The sequence below is a fragment of the Pteropus alecto genome, unplaced genomic scaffold (assembly GCF_000325575.1).
Source record: "Pteropus alecto unplaced genomic scaffold, ASM32557v1 scaffold195, whole genome shotgun sequence".
Taxonomy (NCBI): Eukaryota; Metazoa; Chordata; class Mammalia; order Chiroptera; family Pteropodidae; genus Pteropus; species Pteropus alecto.
In genome coordinates, this window is record NW_006438073.1 from 783,027 (window position 1) to 797,535 (window position 14,509).

The 14,509-nt window shown below is 35.4% G+C and overlaps 1 protein-coding gene and 1 pseudogene across 1 annotated transcript in view; one reads left to right on the plus strand and one right to left on the minus strand.

Moving 5' to 3' along the window:
• The window catches only part of IPCEF1 (interaction protein for cytohesin exchange factors 1), an 80,941-nt gene that overhangs the window by 28,694 nt on the left and 37,738 nt on the right, over positions 1 to 14,509 (minus strand). Inside the window, exons 5-8 of the mRNA XM_006915057.2 lie at positions 12,012 to 12,085; positions 10,454 to 10,525; positions 4,746 to 4,804; positions 3,343 to 3,431 (exon numbers count right to left, since the gene is read on the minus strand). Of these exons, the coding sequence (XP_006915119.2) occupies positions 3,343 to 3,431; positions 4,746 to 4,804; positions 10,454 to 10,525; positions 12,012 to 12,085 (294 nt within the window). The remainder of the gene's footprint in view (positions 1 to 3,342; positions 3,432 to 4,745; positions 4,805 to 10,453; positions 10,526 to 12,011; positions 12,086 to 14,509) is intronic.
• LOC112482401 lies at positions 2,031 to 2,149 on the plus strand (annotated as a pseudogene).

Here is a 14,509-nt window from a genome sequence, read left to right on the forward strand (position 1 = left end):
TTTATGGCTGCAACTTGACCTCCAGCACTCCCCATCCCCTCACTCACCCTGACATATTCTACTTATTCTACTTACATAGCAGACATTTTACTTATGTTGTTTGTTCATTATAAGTCTCTCTCAACTAGAAGTTTGGTTCCACAAAGAAATGAATTATTGTCTTTTTTGTTCGCTGGTGTATCCCAAGTATTTAGAACAATGGCTCTCAAAAATTTTTATTAAATAAATTAATAAGTATATAAGCATAAATCAAGTTTTCGGACAATAATTTTTAAAAATTAAATTTAGAGAAAAAATTTGTAGGACAGATTTTTAACGATCTTTACAGCTCTTAAATCACTTTGTAACTTATAATATCAGGTTTTAAATGTGAATGACATTGGTTCCTTTTTTGCTCTTTTGCGAGTTTTAAAGAATCATGGATAGTGATTTCTACAAATGATCTTCCAAAGTAAGACCTACAGACTCCTATCTATTTTGAGTTTTTTTTACTAAGCCTCTCAAAAATCTCCCATTTCTAATTTCTCTGTGAATAAAAGGATGTCCTGTCCACTATCAATCCTGCAAAGCTTTCTCAAGAAGAAGGAATGTAAACAAAAACGTCTTGTTCACTCAGGGTTTCAGCCATCAGAAGTAGAGATCCAAATTGGTCTGATGCTCAAATCTTACTGCCTACTTTTACTCTATAGCCACTAGAATGATTAGATATTAAATTAAATTTTTAGCTCAAGATTTAAAATTTTTTGAGATAATTTTCCTGAATAGTGTGATTTTATACTTTTGAGGTCATCATTCCAAAATGAAAGTTCATTGCCCACAAGATGTTTTTTTAAGTAAGAACTTTGTGGGGGGTGGGGGGGATAAATTTTTTTTTTCACATAGTTTTATGTCACTCAGCCATGGCTAACCTATGCCAGATTGAGCCAAAACAACAACTTGATCACACTCTGCATAAAAGTTACCATGACTTTTTTGAATTTAGTCTGTTTAAATAAAAAGCTTAAATGTCATTTTAAGCAAGTGTCTTGCATGTCTGTTTTTCAAAAACAAGAAGAAACAAAAACAAAATCTGCCTGGGAAATATGCAAGTACAAGGAACATATTCTGTTTCTAAGAAAAATAAAATCTAATTGTTCAATATTTATCTATTTCTAAAGTATTTCTTCGGAAAAAAATGTTAGCCTTGTGGCCTTCCAAAAAAATGCTCAACATAGAACTCTAAGAAATAACATATGAATTCTAAAGAATCCTCCCACTTCTTTGACATAACTTCTGGTCTCATAAGCACTCTTTAGTTATTTGTTTTGAAACAGCATTCACTGAGCTTCTACTGTAACATCAGGTAAGACTGTCATTGTACTACTGAGCCATGATCCTTTGTCTAAGAAGACAATTCAGTTGCTTTTACTTTCATCAAGTGTAGTCCCAGGTATCTGGCAATGCTATTAGTAACCTGTGACACTAGTTTGTCATTACAAAACAGAAAATCACAGTATTTTAGAACTAAAATAAATTTTTTAAAAAGTCATATTTTGGGGCACAATGGACGAGGGAGGGAAGAAAGGAGGAAGAACAATTCAAATCTTTGTATGTTACAGGTTAAAATAGGAAAGACAAAAACAGGAAGAAAGAAAAGACAGACAGACAGACACAGACAAACAGAGGGGGACAGAGAGAAAGACAGAGAGGGAGAGAGACAGAGACAGAGAGACAGAGAGACAGAGAGACACAGAGAGAAATTAAACAAAAACATAAGCTTCTCTATTAAATCAAGAAGGAACATCTATCGAAAATCTACTTGACTTCTTTAGGAGCTATAAAGGGGAATCCAGTAAGAACTGGGTATGTGACCAGAACATTTCACCTCTCTGAACCTCAGTTTCTTTATCCATGAAATGAGGATAGTAATATCTACTTCCTTGTGACCTGGGGTTAGGAAACAATTTGAAATAAACAAAAAAGCAAAGGCACTAACCACAGTGGAAGTGAAGGATAAATCTGACACATCGACATCAAGAATATCTATTTTTGTCTACGGCCATGCTACCCTGTACAAGCCCGATCCCATCTGATCTTGGAAGGTAAGCAGAGTCGAGCCTGGTTAGTACTTGGATGGGAGACCACCTAGAAAGACCAGGTGCTGTAGGCATAAAAGATGAAAAAAAATAAGGGATTATAAGCTGACAAGGACCTTGCAATCTGTGAGGTCAACTAAGGGTTGCCTCACCTAAAAATAAATAAATAGATAGAAAGCGAAATGCCTCCACAGTATAGATGATAGATAGATAGATAGATAGATAGATAGATAGATAGATAGATAGATAAATATTTACAGGAAGAAACCATGAAATAAAGTTTTAAAAAAATAAAAGCCGTAGAGTGGGAAAGAAGATTTTCCTCACTTTTAACTGCCAAAGAATAATGTATAGATTAATAACTAAAGAAATCCTATAAATCCAAAACAATAATAATGACAACTAAAAATGTACAGAAGGCTTCACAGACTTCACAAGACTTCACAAGACAGAATATCCAAATGGCCGATGAACATGAAAAGATGTTCGGCCTCGTTAGCAATCAGTGAGATGCAGAGATACTACTTCTCGGGGTTGTTCGGGGGAGTAAATGATTATGTAATTAAAGCACCTACATAAGTCCTGGTACATACATGGTAGGTATACAAACCGCAAAAACCAACTTCCCCAAAGTCCTCTGCTTGACTCCTTCCAGGGGCCAATGCTATAATGAGCATCCAAATATAAAGCAACTCTACATAGTCTTAACATTAATAATCTGAACTTACTCTGGATGTTTCCAAAGCTTAGAAATAAACTTGGACTTTTCTCTAGTGAATATGCAGAATCATTCCACGTGCAGATTTAATGGACTAACCCCATTCCTGGCTTCCTGCTCTTTCTGACTCTAATTTTCTCTTTATGCTATTACCTTTATCTCCTTTACATTTATTTTACATTGTTGTAGCATGTGCACCTAGACAAGGCACTTTCGATTCTTCCTGAGAACAAGTAGGGTATAAATAAACATTATAAGATGAGTCAATGCAAGCACTGACCTATCACCTAGCAGCCCATTGCATAACCATGAATCCTCTGAGCAAGATACTTCTGTGGGTCATGCACAAATACTCTGAGTATTTCATACCAGTGAGTTGCTATGAAGAAGGCTCAAAATCAGCACTCTGAGTTGCACTTGCTCTTTGGCAAGTACCCTAAGTTAGCCTGTTCTAAAAATTGATCAGTCAAAGTAGCTTCAACCCATTTGGAAGGAATGACGTCCACGTATTTGATCGATGAACAACAGGCTATTTATGTGAGCACATACCAAAGGAGACAGAGTCCCTGCAGAGTGAGGAGGGTGTGCCGTCTCCACAGCTACGTCAGGATCTTCCTGTTCACTCTCGCTGTAGCATTCTATAACAAAAATGAAAATGCTTAATGTCTCAACGCCATCAACACTTATTCCATAACACGTGAGCAGAGGTTTTTCCCATCTGGCTGCTGCTATTCCAATCCAATTCAGAAAATACTTATCTAGTGAGATACCTGGTGCAAAGGGTTTACATAAGAGGGGAAAACAAATGGCCATGTCAGGGCTTCTGCCCTCAAGGAGAGCCTAACACGCAGGAAGGGAACTAACCATAGCTCAGGCAAAATAAAATAATTCCTCAGGGAGTGTGAGTCATACACTAAGGGAGTATAAAATCAGTAATGATTCATTTGGATAAAGGAAATCATAATGAGCTGAAGTTGGTAGGATAAGTAAACACTGGTGCACACAGAGCGATGTGGGTACCAAGCCAAGAGCACAGAATGAGCTAAGTATATGGGGTTCTCTAAGAGCTATGGTAAAAAAAAAAAAAATATATGAAGCTGGAAGGTTCCTCGAGGCCATGTCATGGAAGCCCTTACTTACCAGGGGAAGGAGAAGGGTTTTGTGTAGTTTTCTTTTTTTCTTCACAATCTATAAATGTATCTCAAATATACAATAGGTACTAATTTTATGGAAAAGAAGAGCACGGAGATGGTTAGGACACTGATTTCACAGCACTGTGCTATAGTTCTTCGTGGTTTAAAATGAAATTGCCACTTTTCCTTTTCTAAATTTAAGTTTGATGATTTTGTTATCCAAAGATATGACTTCCTAGTTCCAAGTCCCGGGTTTGAGCATTTCAGAAACGGTATCAGCTCTGTAACCCGGGAACCTAAAGCTTCCTTCTCAATATTAATGACTTGCCTCATTAAGAATCAGACTCCGATAGCTGTTGAGCCCTGAATGCTAAAAGTATGGCCTGTGTCCCAATCTGACCTTTAGGTTCCTAATACTACTTAGGGTAATTATTCTTAGCACACAGCTGGTGGAAATACTAAAATATCAGAGAGGAAATAGTGGGATGAAAGTTATCTGTCTAGATCATGATGAGATGATACCTCTGAGTAAGAATCCAGTAAGTGGGGCAATAAAACATTTGCATTGGCAATTGTTTGAGACGTCAGCAAAGCCCACAGCTGCTAACGTGTGGTGTGGGCGAAGTGCAAAAAGCATTCATAGCCAGCACCAGAAGCTCTATTCCATGCTAGTGAGTCTGTATGAGTATGTCTGTATATATTTTCAGATAATTTTAAATGCCAAAGTATGTTTCATTAGGACAAGACTATGCACAGAACTTGACATCATTTTCTCATCCTATTCTAACATTCTTGCTGGAAATTTAAAAGAGAACATACCTTCATCCTTTGTAGTGGATTCACGGTGGATGACAGCTAATCCAAGCTTGTTTAACCACCTAAAGTTTAAATAGAAAATAAATGTTTAACCAACGAGATCTATCCTCTACCTATTTACCTGTCCTCTAGGCACTGAGAGAGGTCTTCTGCCAGACTTTATAATGCAATTAATTCATAATTCTGCAGTCGGTCTAAACATTTCCAGAAACGGAGTAAGTTTATGTTATTGACACCTTTCTTAGGTGTCAATAACATTGACAGTATTTGGTTTCACAGTATTTTTCTTACTTAAGGCATTCTTTGTAAGATAAGAAATGTGTACCGTTATCCAGTTGGCTAATAGAGGCAACTACTTTGGATATTCTAAATATATGAATAAATATATCTTATGTTGTTATTCATTTGAAATTTATAGCAACAATCAAGCTATCGTTGAATTTCACAACTTGACATTCAAGTTTTATCCTTTTAATTTTTAAAATGTGAGTTTATTTCACACACACACAAAAAAATAGAGATGACACATTTTTAAGCCAGGATTTTTATATTAATCAGTAAAATATTTAGCTAGAGCTTGACGGGTATTCCCAAGCTGGAGACATTTTTAATTCCTTAAAGAATTTTATGTAAATTAAAAATTGACAATGTCATGTCTTCTATTGATTTACCATTTGATTGGCAATGAATTCCAACTAAACATTAATAACAAAAACAGAACTAGACAAACCATTAGGAAGTCAAACTTGGCTTATGAGTTCAGGCTACTGTAGTTTTTTCTCAAGGGTTTAGTTAGGAACATATTTTATAACACAAATTTTTAAAAGATACACAATGTGTCTATTTCATATATTCCTAGCTATATAACCTTCTATTTAAAGGGAAAATATTATTTGGGGGTGGTGGTAATCTATGTGATTTATTTTTCACTTCTTTGTAGTCTTCTTATTTAAAAAGAATTCCATATTGTATATATTTTTTGAGAAACCAGAGCATTTAGTAGTGGCCTAAATCTACCAGTATCAACAAAATAATAATAATAATAATAATAATGCTATGCACTTATTGATTCACTTACACTTTTCATTTCTTCTAGGCTCATAATGCTTCATGAATTATTCAGCATGCTGCACTCCCACCACGAAATAAATATTGCATATTCCCAAGTCTACAGTTGCCGACAAATTAGTAATCGTAATTTTTATCTAACTCTCAACCTGCCATGGTCTTGCTGTATTTTTTAACAGAAAATATGCAATAAATTAGATCTTTAAAAATAAATAAATGGACTTCCTACAATAAAAAGATGAGCTGTAGCCTCTTTTAAGAAATTCCCATCAACGCCTTGATAAAAATGAGATTTCTAATGGCCACCTAAAACTAGATCAATATCTGGGTCCAGATCTTTCCATAGGAACTAGAAAACGTTCACCAAGATACAATAGAATAATAAACAAACAAACAAACAAAAAACCCCTGGAAATTACAAAAAAATACAAATGACTGATAAATATATGGAACAAAATTCTCAGCTTCAATCATATTTTAGAAATGCATATTCGAACACAGAAAAATATTTTATTCCATTAGATTGGCAAAAATCTTAAATATCCATGATTTCTAGAATTTAGGAAAAACCATTCTCAATCCTTTGTGGAGCCGAAAATGAAAACCAATACAGCCAATTTTAAGCAGGCAATTCGATGATACTATTAAAAATTTAAATATCCATCCCTTTCACCCAACAGTTCTAAGTATCTTTCCTACAAAAACACATTCATGTAAACCAATAAATGTGGAAGAATGTTAATTCAACAGGTCTTGCCATGGCAAGGGAAAAAAAAACTTTAATACAATATAATTGTCAATCAATAGAAAAATATAAAGTATGGTACTGAATCCATCATCACCATGTTGTAATGAAGCTAATGAAAAGACTGAGATACGGGTGCCTTGTAATGACCTGGAAATATCCTAACATACTGTTAAGTGAAAAAAAGCAAGTAAAAACAACATGGTTAGCCTGATTCAATGTACTTCAAAAACTTTATATTTGCATATGTGCATGAATTGGTATACAAAGGAAGCATCAGGAAGGATGTACAGGATACTGTTAAAAGTGGTTAATCTTACAGAGAGAAGTTGAATTAGAAGGTCAAATTGAAGGTATGGGAAGGTTTTCACTTTGCATACTTCTGTATTATATAATTTTTTGCAAGAATATGTTATATATTACTTAATTAAAACATTTAAAAGTACATTTTTAAACACTTATCAGGCAAAGCACAATGAATTCAATGATTCATTTTTAAAAGACCAATATAAATTAATCTTTAATTTATACCTGATTTCATAATTGTATAAACTGACCTTCCCGCCCCCAAAAAAAAGCATCTAAAAGTGAAATAGACAAAAAAAAAATTTAATATACCGAGATAAAACCTTTTAAATCAAGAGTACCTGAAACAAGAAGAGGCATTTCTAAGTTCTTTTCAAGAACATGAAAATATGGAAACACAGCAAAATGGAAGAGCAGAGACTAAAAATAAGATACTTCTTAGCCCTTCCTTACCCAAAACCCATGTCCTTTTGAATGCTACCATTAGTCACTACCTGTGAAAAAGTGGCAATGGATTTGAATCTCGTTTAACTGTTTTCCTTCTAAACTCACTGGCTTAAACTACCTCCTTTGCTAAGAACGTTTTTATTTTTTAACATCAAGGCAATAAAAAATATGTCTGTGACTAAATAAATGAATGCACGAAAAGACATATTTACATAGAAGAAGATGACAGATGTTTCCTGGGAGTTTGTTGTATATTGACTTGATGTGAACGTGTGTTGGAGATGCACAAGTGTAAAGAAATTGATGTACAGTTTCAAGAACATATTTCCCATCAATACCATCTGAGAAACGTAACCACCACCAGCCTTCACTTAGAGACTAGTTCTTTCATAACCCTTAATTACTTGAGGGTCCCTGCAGAATACATGGCATTTCTATTAAACTTAATTACCTTTCCCTTCATCGTCCCTAAGAGAAACATCACCATCCAGGACCAGTCTAGCCAAACGCCACTCACTCCCTCCTTCACCGGCATCTTTGCATCTCACTAAGAAACACCCAGATACATGATTTCCTGGCTTAAACCGGCCACATCAGTATGAAAGAAAGCTCTTCAGATGATATTGCAGAACAAATCTTTAAATATCACATGCATAATCTCGTGGGAGAAGGAAGAAGTGAACCTGGAGGCCCAAAGAGATTCTGCATTGTTGGCCATTCAAAAAATTATGTTCAGAATAACAAAACTTACTAACAATATTATATATAAAAGAAATAATGATATATTCGGGCACAGACAAAATGAGCCATTTATCTATGAGTGGCCAGATGGACAATTTTCAGGATAAAAGTCATTCAAAACACTGGGGTCAAGACATCTGACATTCGAATGTCAATTTACATCTTGTTTGTAAGCTGGAAAGATAAATACTAACATAATTTCAAGTAAAATTAACAGATCTTCACAGCATAGACAATAAAACATTAGCTTTGATAACTACAAAAGGCTCTGATTTAACAGTCAACCGGGTAGCGTGAATATGTCCTATCTGTAGTTTATACTCATGCAATTCTACTTGCCATTAGATAGATCCTTACAAAGGGAGAACATGAGAACTGAAGAGAAAAGGAATGAAGACATAAACAAAAACTGTAGAAGAGAGTGAGCAGGGAACAAAATAATTCTGATGTGTAATTTAGAGAGCAAATCTGGTTGAAACCACTTTTACTGGTTTACAAATATATTTTACTGTGTAGGAGGAGAATTCGCCAGGTAGCAAAGCACTTAGCAGTAACTGATCCTCTGGTAAACCAGGTCTCACTCTTCTCTTGTGGGAAAGAACAAAACTTCTTTGAAAGAACCAGCTGCAGGATGGGTCGGGAGGATGTAGACAGGAAGGAAGCCAGAGATATAAGACACTGAGAAAAGCCAGAGACAGCAAGAGGCTCTCGGGGAGTTGGTGGAGGGGGTGGTGGGACCGCACTTTTTCGTGACCATTAAAGAACAGGAAAGACCATTTGAGATTAATTGATGCCTCAGCTCCAGACTGGCCCTCACTATCTTAAGGGCTCCAAGTACTGCTGGGCCCTCCACGCACCCCTCACACACCTAAGGCTTGCTAATCGATAGGATGTAGTTTCCAATGCAAATAAAAAAAAAAGAAATAAAGAGCTCTGAATGTGAAGTTGTTTAAATCCTCTCCTTTTATGTGCCTGCTCTAATTTTTCTCAGATGCTTTAGAAAGCCAGGCGGGGTGGGGATTAAAATCAGAAAGGGAAACCACTTCTTTCTTTGTCCGAGTAAATAAAACACTTGTTTGAAAGACAGTCTGGATTCCTTGCCTTGTTATTTCTAACACTGAGTTTCCCAACCTTCTGTGGTAGAGAGCCATCTGCCCTCAAGTGAAGGGTTGTGGTGGGAGATACGTACAGGGAACTGATGAAAATGCTTTAGCTCGATGGGTCTGCTGACGGGATATTTTATAAGAGGCTATTTGTGTGTGTGTGCGTACACATGTACTCGGGAGCGCACGTGTGTTTGAAGAAAAGCAGCTTCTTTTTTCTTTAGGTATCTAAAGCAGGAGGACAAAGAGATATTATATAGGGAAAATGGATAAGAAAATCCTTACATATAAATAAATAAAATAAATAAAGTCATAAACTCTATGGAGGATTATGTCTGTATTCTTTGTTTCTATTGCCCAAGATCTGCCACAATGGGACACATAGTAGGTGTTCCATAGTCATATTTTTAATCAGTTATGTAAGGTAATAAGAGACATTATGAATTCTGAAAATAGAGCTTAAATTAAATAGAATGCCCCTGATGCTTCAAGTACCATACACACACACACACACACACATATACACATATAATATACATATATTATATTCATCAGTGTAATTTAATATAATATACATATATTATATGTATATATATTATATGTGTGTATACATATGTGTATATGTATATATATATACGTACATGTATGTGTGTGTGTGTGTGTATACACACACACACACACACATATCACACCATAATCTAAACCAGTAGGGGATGGAGTGGGACAGGTAGTACTCTATGCATATATTCCACTTATTTAAACAGAGCAAAGAAGAAACAGAAATTTCAGGATATAAAATTTGTGTTAGATATACTTTGAGCAAGGATATTTTGCAAAATGTTTGGCATTGAAAATGGAGAGGTGATAAACACAGAAATCAACAGAACAATCATACAGCACATACAAAATGCTACATGTAGAGATATTTTTCATGTAGGATTCTGAAAGCTGTTTGATTGGTTTCATAATACTTTCAAGCTTTGCTCCCAGGGATGCAGATTCTCATTTTAACATTTTTTATAATGACTTTTGTCTATTCATTTCTCAATTTAGTGGTTTCCTTGGAAGAGTCTCATTACTTCTTCCTAAAATAGCCATTTTGATATGGGTAGTTCTCTAAAATGCTTCTAAATACTAGAGAAGAAGCCAAGAAGACATTATAGGTACTAAAGAGATTAATCTTTAAAGCAGTAGAAATAAATAAAACAATAATTAATATGAACATATGCTTAAAATTCAAATACCAGACCAAAGTAAGTCTATTCCCATAAAGATTGGATTTAGCGATTTCCTCTACTTACACATTCATTTCCTGCATATTCTCAGCTGCAAAATAAAAGGTCTTGATCTGTGGGTGGCTGATCTTAAAAGCGCTTGAAAGGGAAAAGCATAGACACATAAAGAATTAGTATTTATAATTATCAATGGGTTTGAAAATAAATCAGTCAAACATAAGCATAATGAATTCATCTGCTTTCTTTGTAAATTTACAAAAATAATTTAGTTACATTAAATTCCTACTGTCTAATCTCTATTTTACGTAAAGAGCAGAAGTTTAATTTATCATGTTAGGATATCCAGAACAGAATTGAGTCTCAATCGATCAATAGTTTCTGTTTAAGACATACAGGAATATTATTTTATTTTCATTTGCTTACTGTTTTGCTATAAAGAGACAATAAATTAAAATTTAAAGTGATAGAGATGTCACTTCAAAATACTCAGATCAGCAACATTAAGAAAAGTATTAATTCAGTCAACTATGTACAATAACTTATTTACAGAAAAATATAGGTTGTCCGCACTGTGACAACCCTCTAGGAAAGAAAAATATAAGGCAGATTTTTAGTTTCAAGTAAAAGTATAAAACATTAAAGACAACAAATAAAGTGTTTCCCCTTTACCATTTAGTCTGAAAGTCCTACAGTCTGGGCAAGAATTTTACAAATAACTAGTTTGGTCAAAACCATAAAAATCACCCAACCTCATGCATCACTAGGTATGCACAACCACACCAGAGTGGCAAAGATTTAAAGCTAGTATCAGTTAATTTTCTTAGAAATAAACGAATCAATTGCTGCTACTAGCAACATAACTCAATAGAAAAAAATGCCCTTTTCCGGTATAACAGGAAAAAAAAGATGTCAACAGTAGAAAAAAAAAAGAGTAAAAAAAAAGGTGAAGAAGAGACATATGCAAAATGCAGTCGGATACTATCACGAGGAGAACACATGGAGTCTGGATACCTGGTCTAGAGCTAGCCCGCCCATGATTCAAAGCCAAGTCCAGACTCTCTGCATCGTTCCCTTCTCAATTACATGGATAATGGGCTGGTGACTTTTTTGGTTCTTGTCAGTTCTTCAATTTTTTGGACTTAAATTACACTGATGAATAATCCCCAAGTCTAAGACGTCTCAAGAGAATTCAATTTCAAGGGTGTTACTGACAATTCCATAAACTAAGATAAAGAAACTGGTCTTGCCATCATAATCTACAGCTCTGAAGAATCCTACTTAACCAGCCATTCTCTTTACAAGGACAAAACCTTGACATCTGATCTCTCTGCCAATCCTGGAAGAGAGTTTATTTTTAATTACATCACAGACACAGTTGTCAACAACATGCCATGCCAAGGCTCCATGGGGTTTTAAAATCCATCTGCTCCACAAAATGAAATTCCAAAAAACAAGAAGTTAAAAGCTCCTATTACTGTTTAGGGTGTCAACCCATAAAGCTCAAAGTTCTAGGACATTTGAGTGTCACCTTCAATAACTTCCAAATTGCCACATCACTCAAGGAACATTATGAAGGGATAATTATCCTGGCTCAGAGTTTCTTGGAAAATGATAGACAACTTACTGCTTTTTTTTGCATTCAGATGCTCTCTCCACAGTGAAATCGGGCAAGTTGACAAATCCATCAGCTTTTTCGGCCTGAAACACATATATACCACTTATGTGAATAAATATGTTAACCCTAGCGGTTAGTTTATTGAGATCACAAATATTGAATAGAGATAGTATAGATGAAATGGAGAATTAAAAGATACCTCCCTGAATCAACAATGGACTTATCCCAGATATACATTCTAGAAGAGAAACTAATATTCTCCTGATAAGTCATCCAGAATCTTTCCTTGAGAAGTATATGACACAGCTTAGGTGTGGCATGTAAAGGACCTCCCCCACCTCTTTCTGTCCTCCTGGGAAAACATCAGAGCTAACCCATCAGAGCTTTGCTTCCTGCTGGGCTTGCAAGCATCCCCAGCATCATTCTCATCCTACTACACTAGTAAGCCACAAACACATAAGATGGCACGTAATAGGCACTCTAATATATGCTGGTCAGAGGCTTGACTTTGGCGTTAGTCATTCCAGGTGTATATCCCATGTACTGGGTTGTTATAAGACTTAAATTTGCTCAGGTACATAAAACACTTAATGGACACTCAACCAAAGTTATTTCTTCTCCCAAGTCTGTAGGTAGTTCTTTGGGAATTAAATCAGAGTCATATTTGAGAAAATCTCAGTCCCATAATTGATTCCTAAGAGTTCTTTCTACAAAGGAAAGACTGCAGAAGGAAAATTTAACTAAGCCACAAGGAGGCTAGATTGCTTGTCACATATAGAACTCAATCTCCTCCTAGACACACTGGTGTCTGAGTGGAGAAACACAGACCACAAGATTAAACATTCAAAAAATGAGTCAGTGGTTATTGGCAAAGGAGTAAAAATTGATTTTGAAAATACCATCTCAAAAGTCAGCTAGCTATTAAAGTAGCACCACGGGGTTCTGCATCTCTTCGCCTTGTTGCCAACTAGAGTTCAACTTGCACTCTTTTCTTCAGAAAAATTAAACTGAAACACACAACTTTGTGCCTGTTTCCCCTTTTCTCTGCTACATGAGTTAATTTATTCAAACTCTTCACTTGAAATTCTTTCTTCTTGTCAGACTCAAAACTCAGTTCTGTAGGGCACTTTCTAGATGGGTGCTAGACTTATCAGGGTGATCACATCAAAAGTTACATAAATGTCTAATTGCTATGTTGCAACCTGAAACTAATAGAATACCGTATGTCAACTGTAGTTGTAATTGAAAATTAAATTTTAAATAAATGAATATAAAGGGTACTTCCTTCTTAAAAATTATTTCTATATATGTATTTTTATAATAGATATGTATTTTTTTTCCATTAAACTTAACCATCTCTTGATGGACTGTTTGCTGGTTGGTGGTTTCACCAATCCTATCTCAAAGAGAATGTGAAGTACTTAAAGAACATTTGGACTATATAAGCCAACATTTTCTACAATGTACAATGCGTCCTGTGGATTCTCAGTTAGCATTATATAAAAGTATAGTTTTCTAAAACTATGTTAGGCCCCAGCAATTCCACTCCTAGATATATGCCCAAAATAACTGAAAACAGGTCATAAATAAATACATGTACTTGCATGCTCACAGCATCATTATTTGCAAAAGCCAAAAGGTAGAAATAGTTCATCAACAAAGGAGTAGATACATAAATTATGACCTATCCATGTAATGGATTATCATCAGCCATAAACACGAATGAAGCACTGATATATGCTACAATGTGGATGAACCTCGAGAACGATACGCAAAATGAAAGAAGCCAGACACAAAACATCACATATTGTATGATTCCATTTAAATGAAAAATCCGGAATAGGTAAATCTATAGAGACAGAACACAGATTTGTGGTTGCCAGGGGCTTAGTGGAGTGGGGAATGGGGAGCAACCGCTTAAAGCATATGGGTTTTCCTTTTGGTGTGATGAAAATGTTTTGGGACTAGATATAGTAGTTGCACAACGTTATGGGTGTACTAAATGTCACTGAATTTCTCACTTTAAAATGGTTAATCTTTTGTTCATTTGACTTCAGCAGGGAAAAGATTATGCTCGGCTAAAGTATTTTTATATAAATTTCTGTAATTGTATTAGAATAAAAAATAATTATATTCACCACTTGTTTCTACTTCATCCATTCATGTCTACGCCCACTGGTCCACTGAAGCTATAGTTACCGTGAACCCCAGTGACATCCACGCTGCTAAATCCCATCTCCCCTTCTGAGCCCTCAATTAATCCAACTCTGGTAAATGATGCTATAGTCCACTCCCTCCATCCTGAAATGCCTCATGTCTTATTTTTCTGACGCTTGTTTCTCCTCATTTCTCTCTGTGTGGGAGATCACACACTCCCATGGCTGCATGTTTCACCTTTGTACACATATCTAAAATCCATACCTCAAACTAGGATTCAACCCCAGAGATCCTGTCTCAGGAACCCGACTGCCTAGTAAAAGTATTCACATGGGTATCCCCTGGGCTCT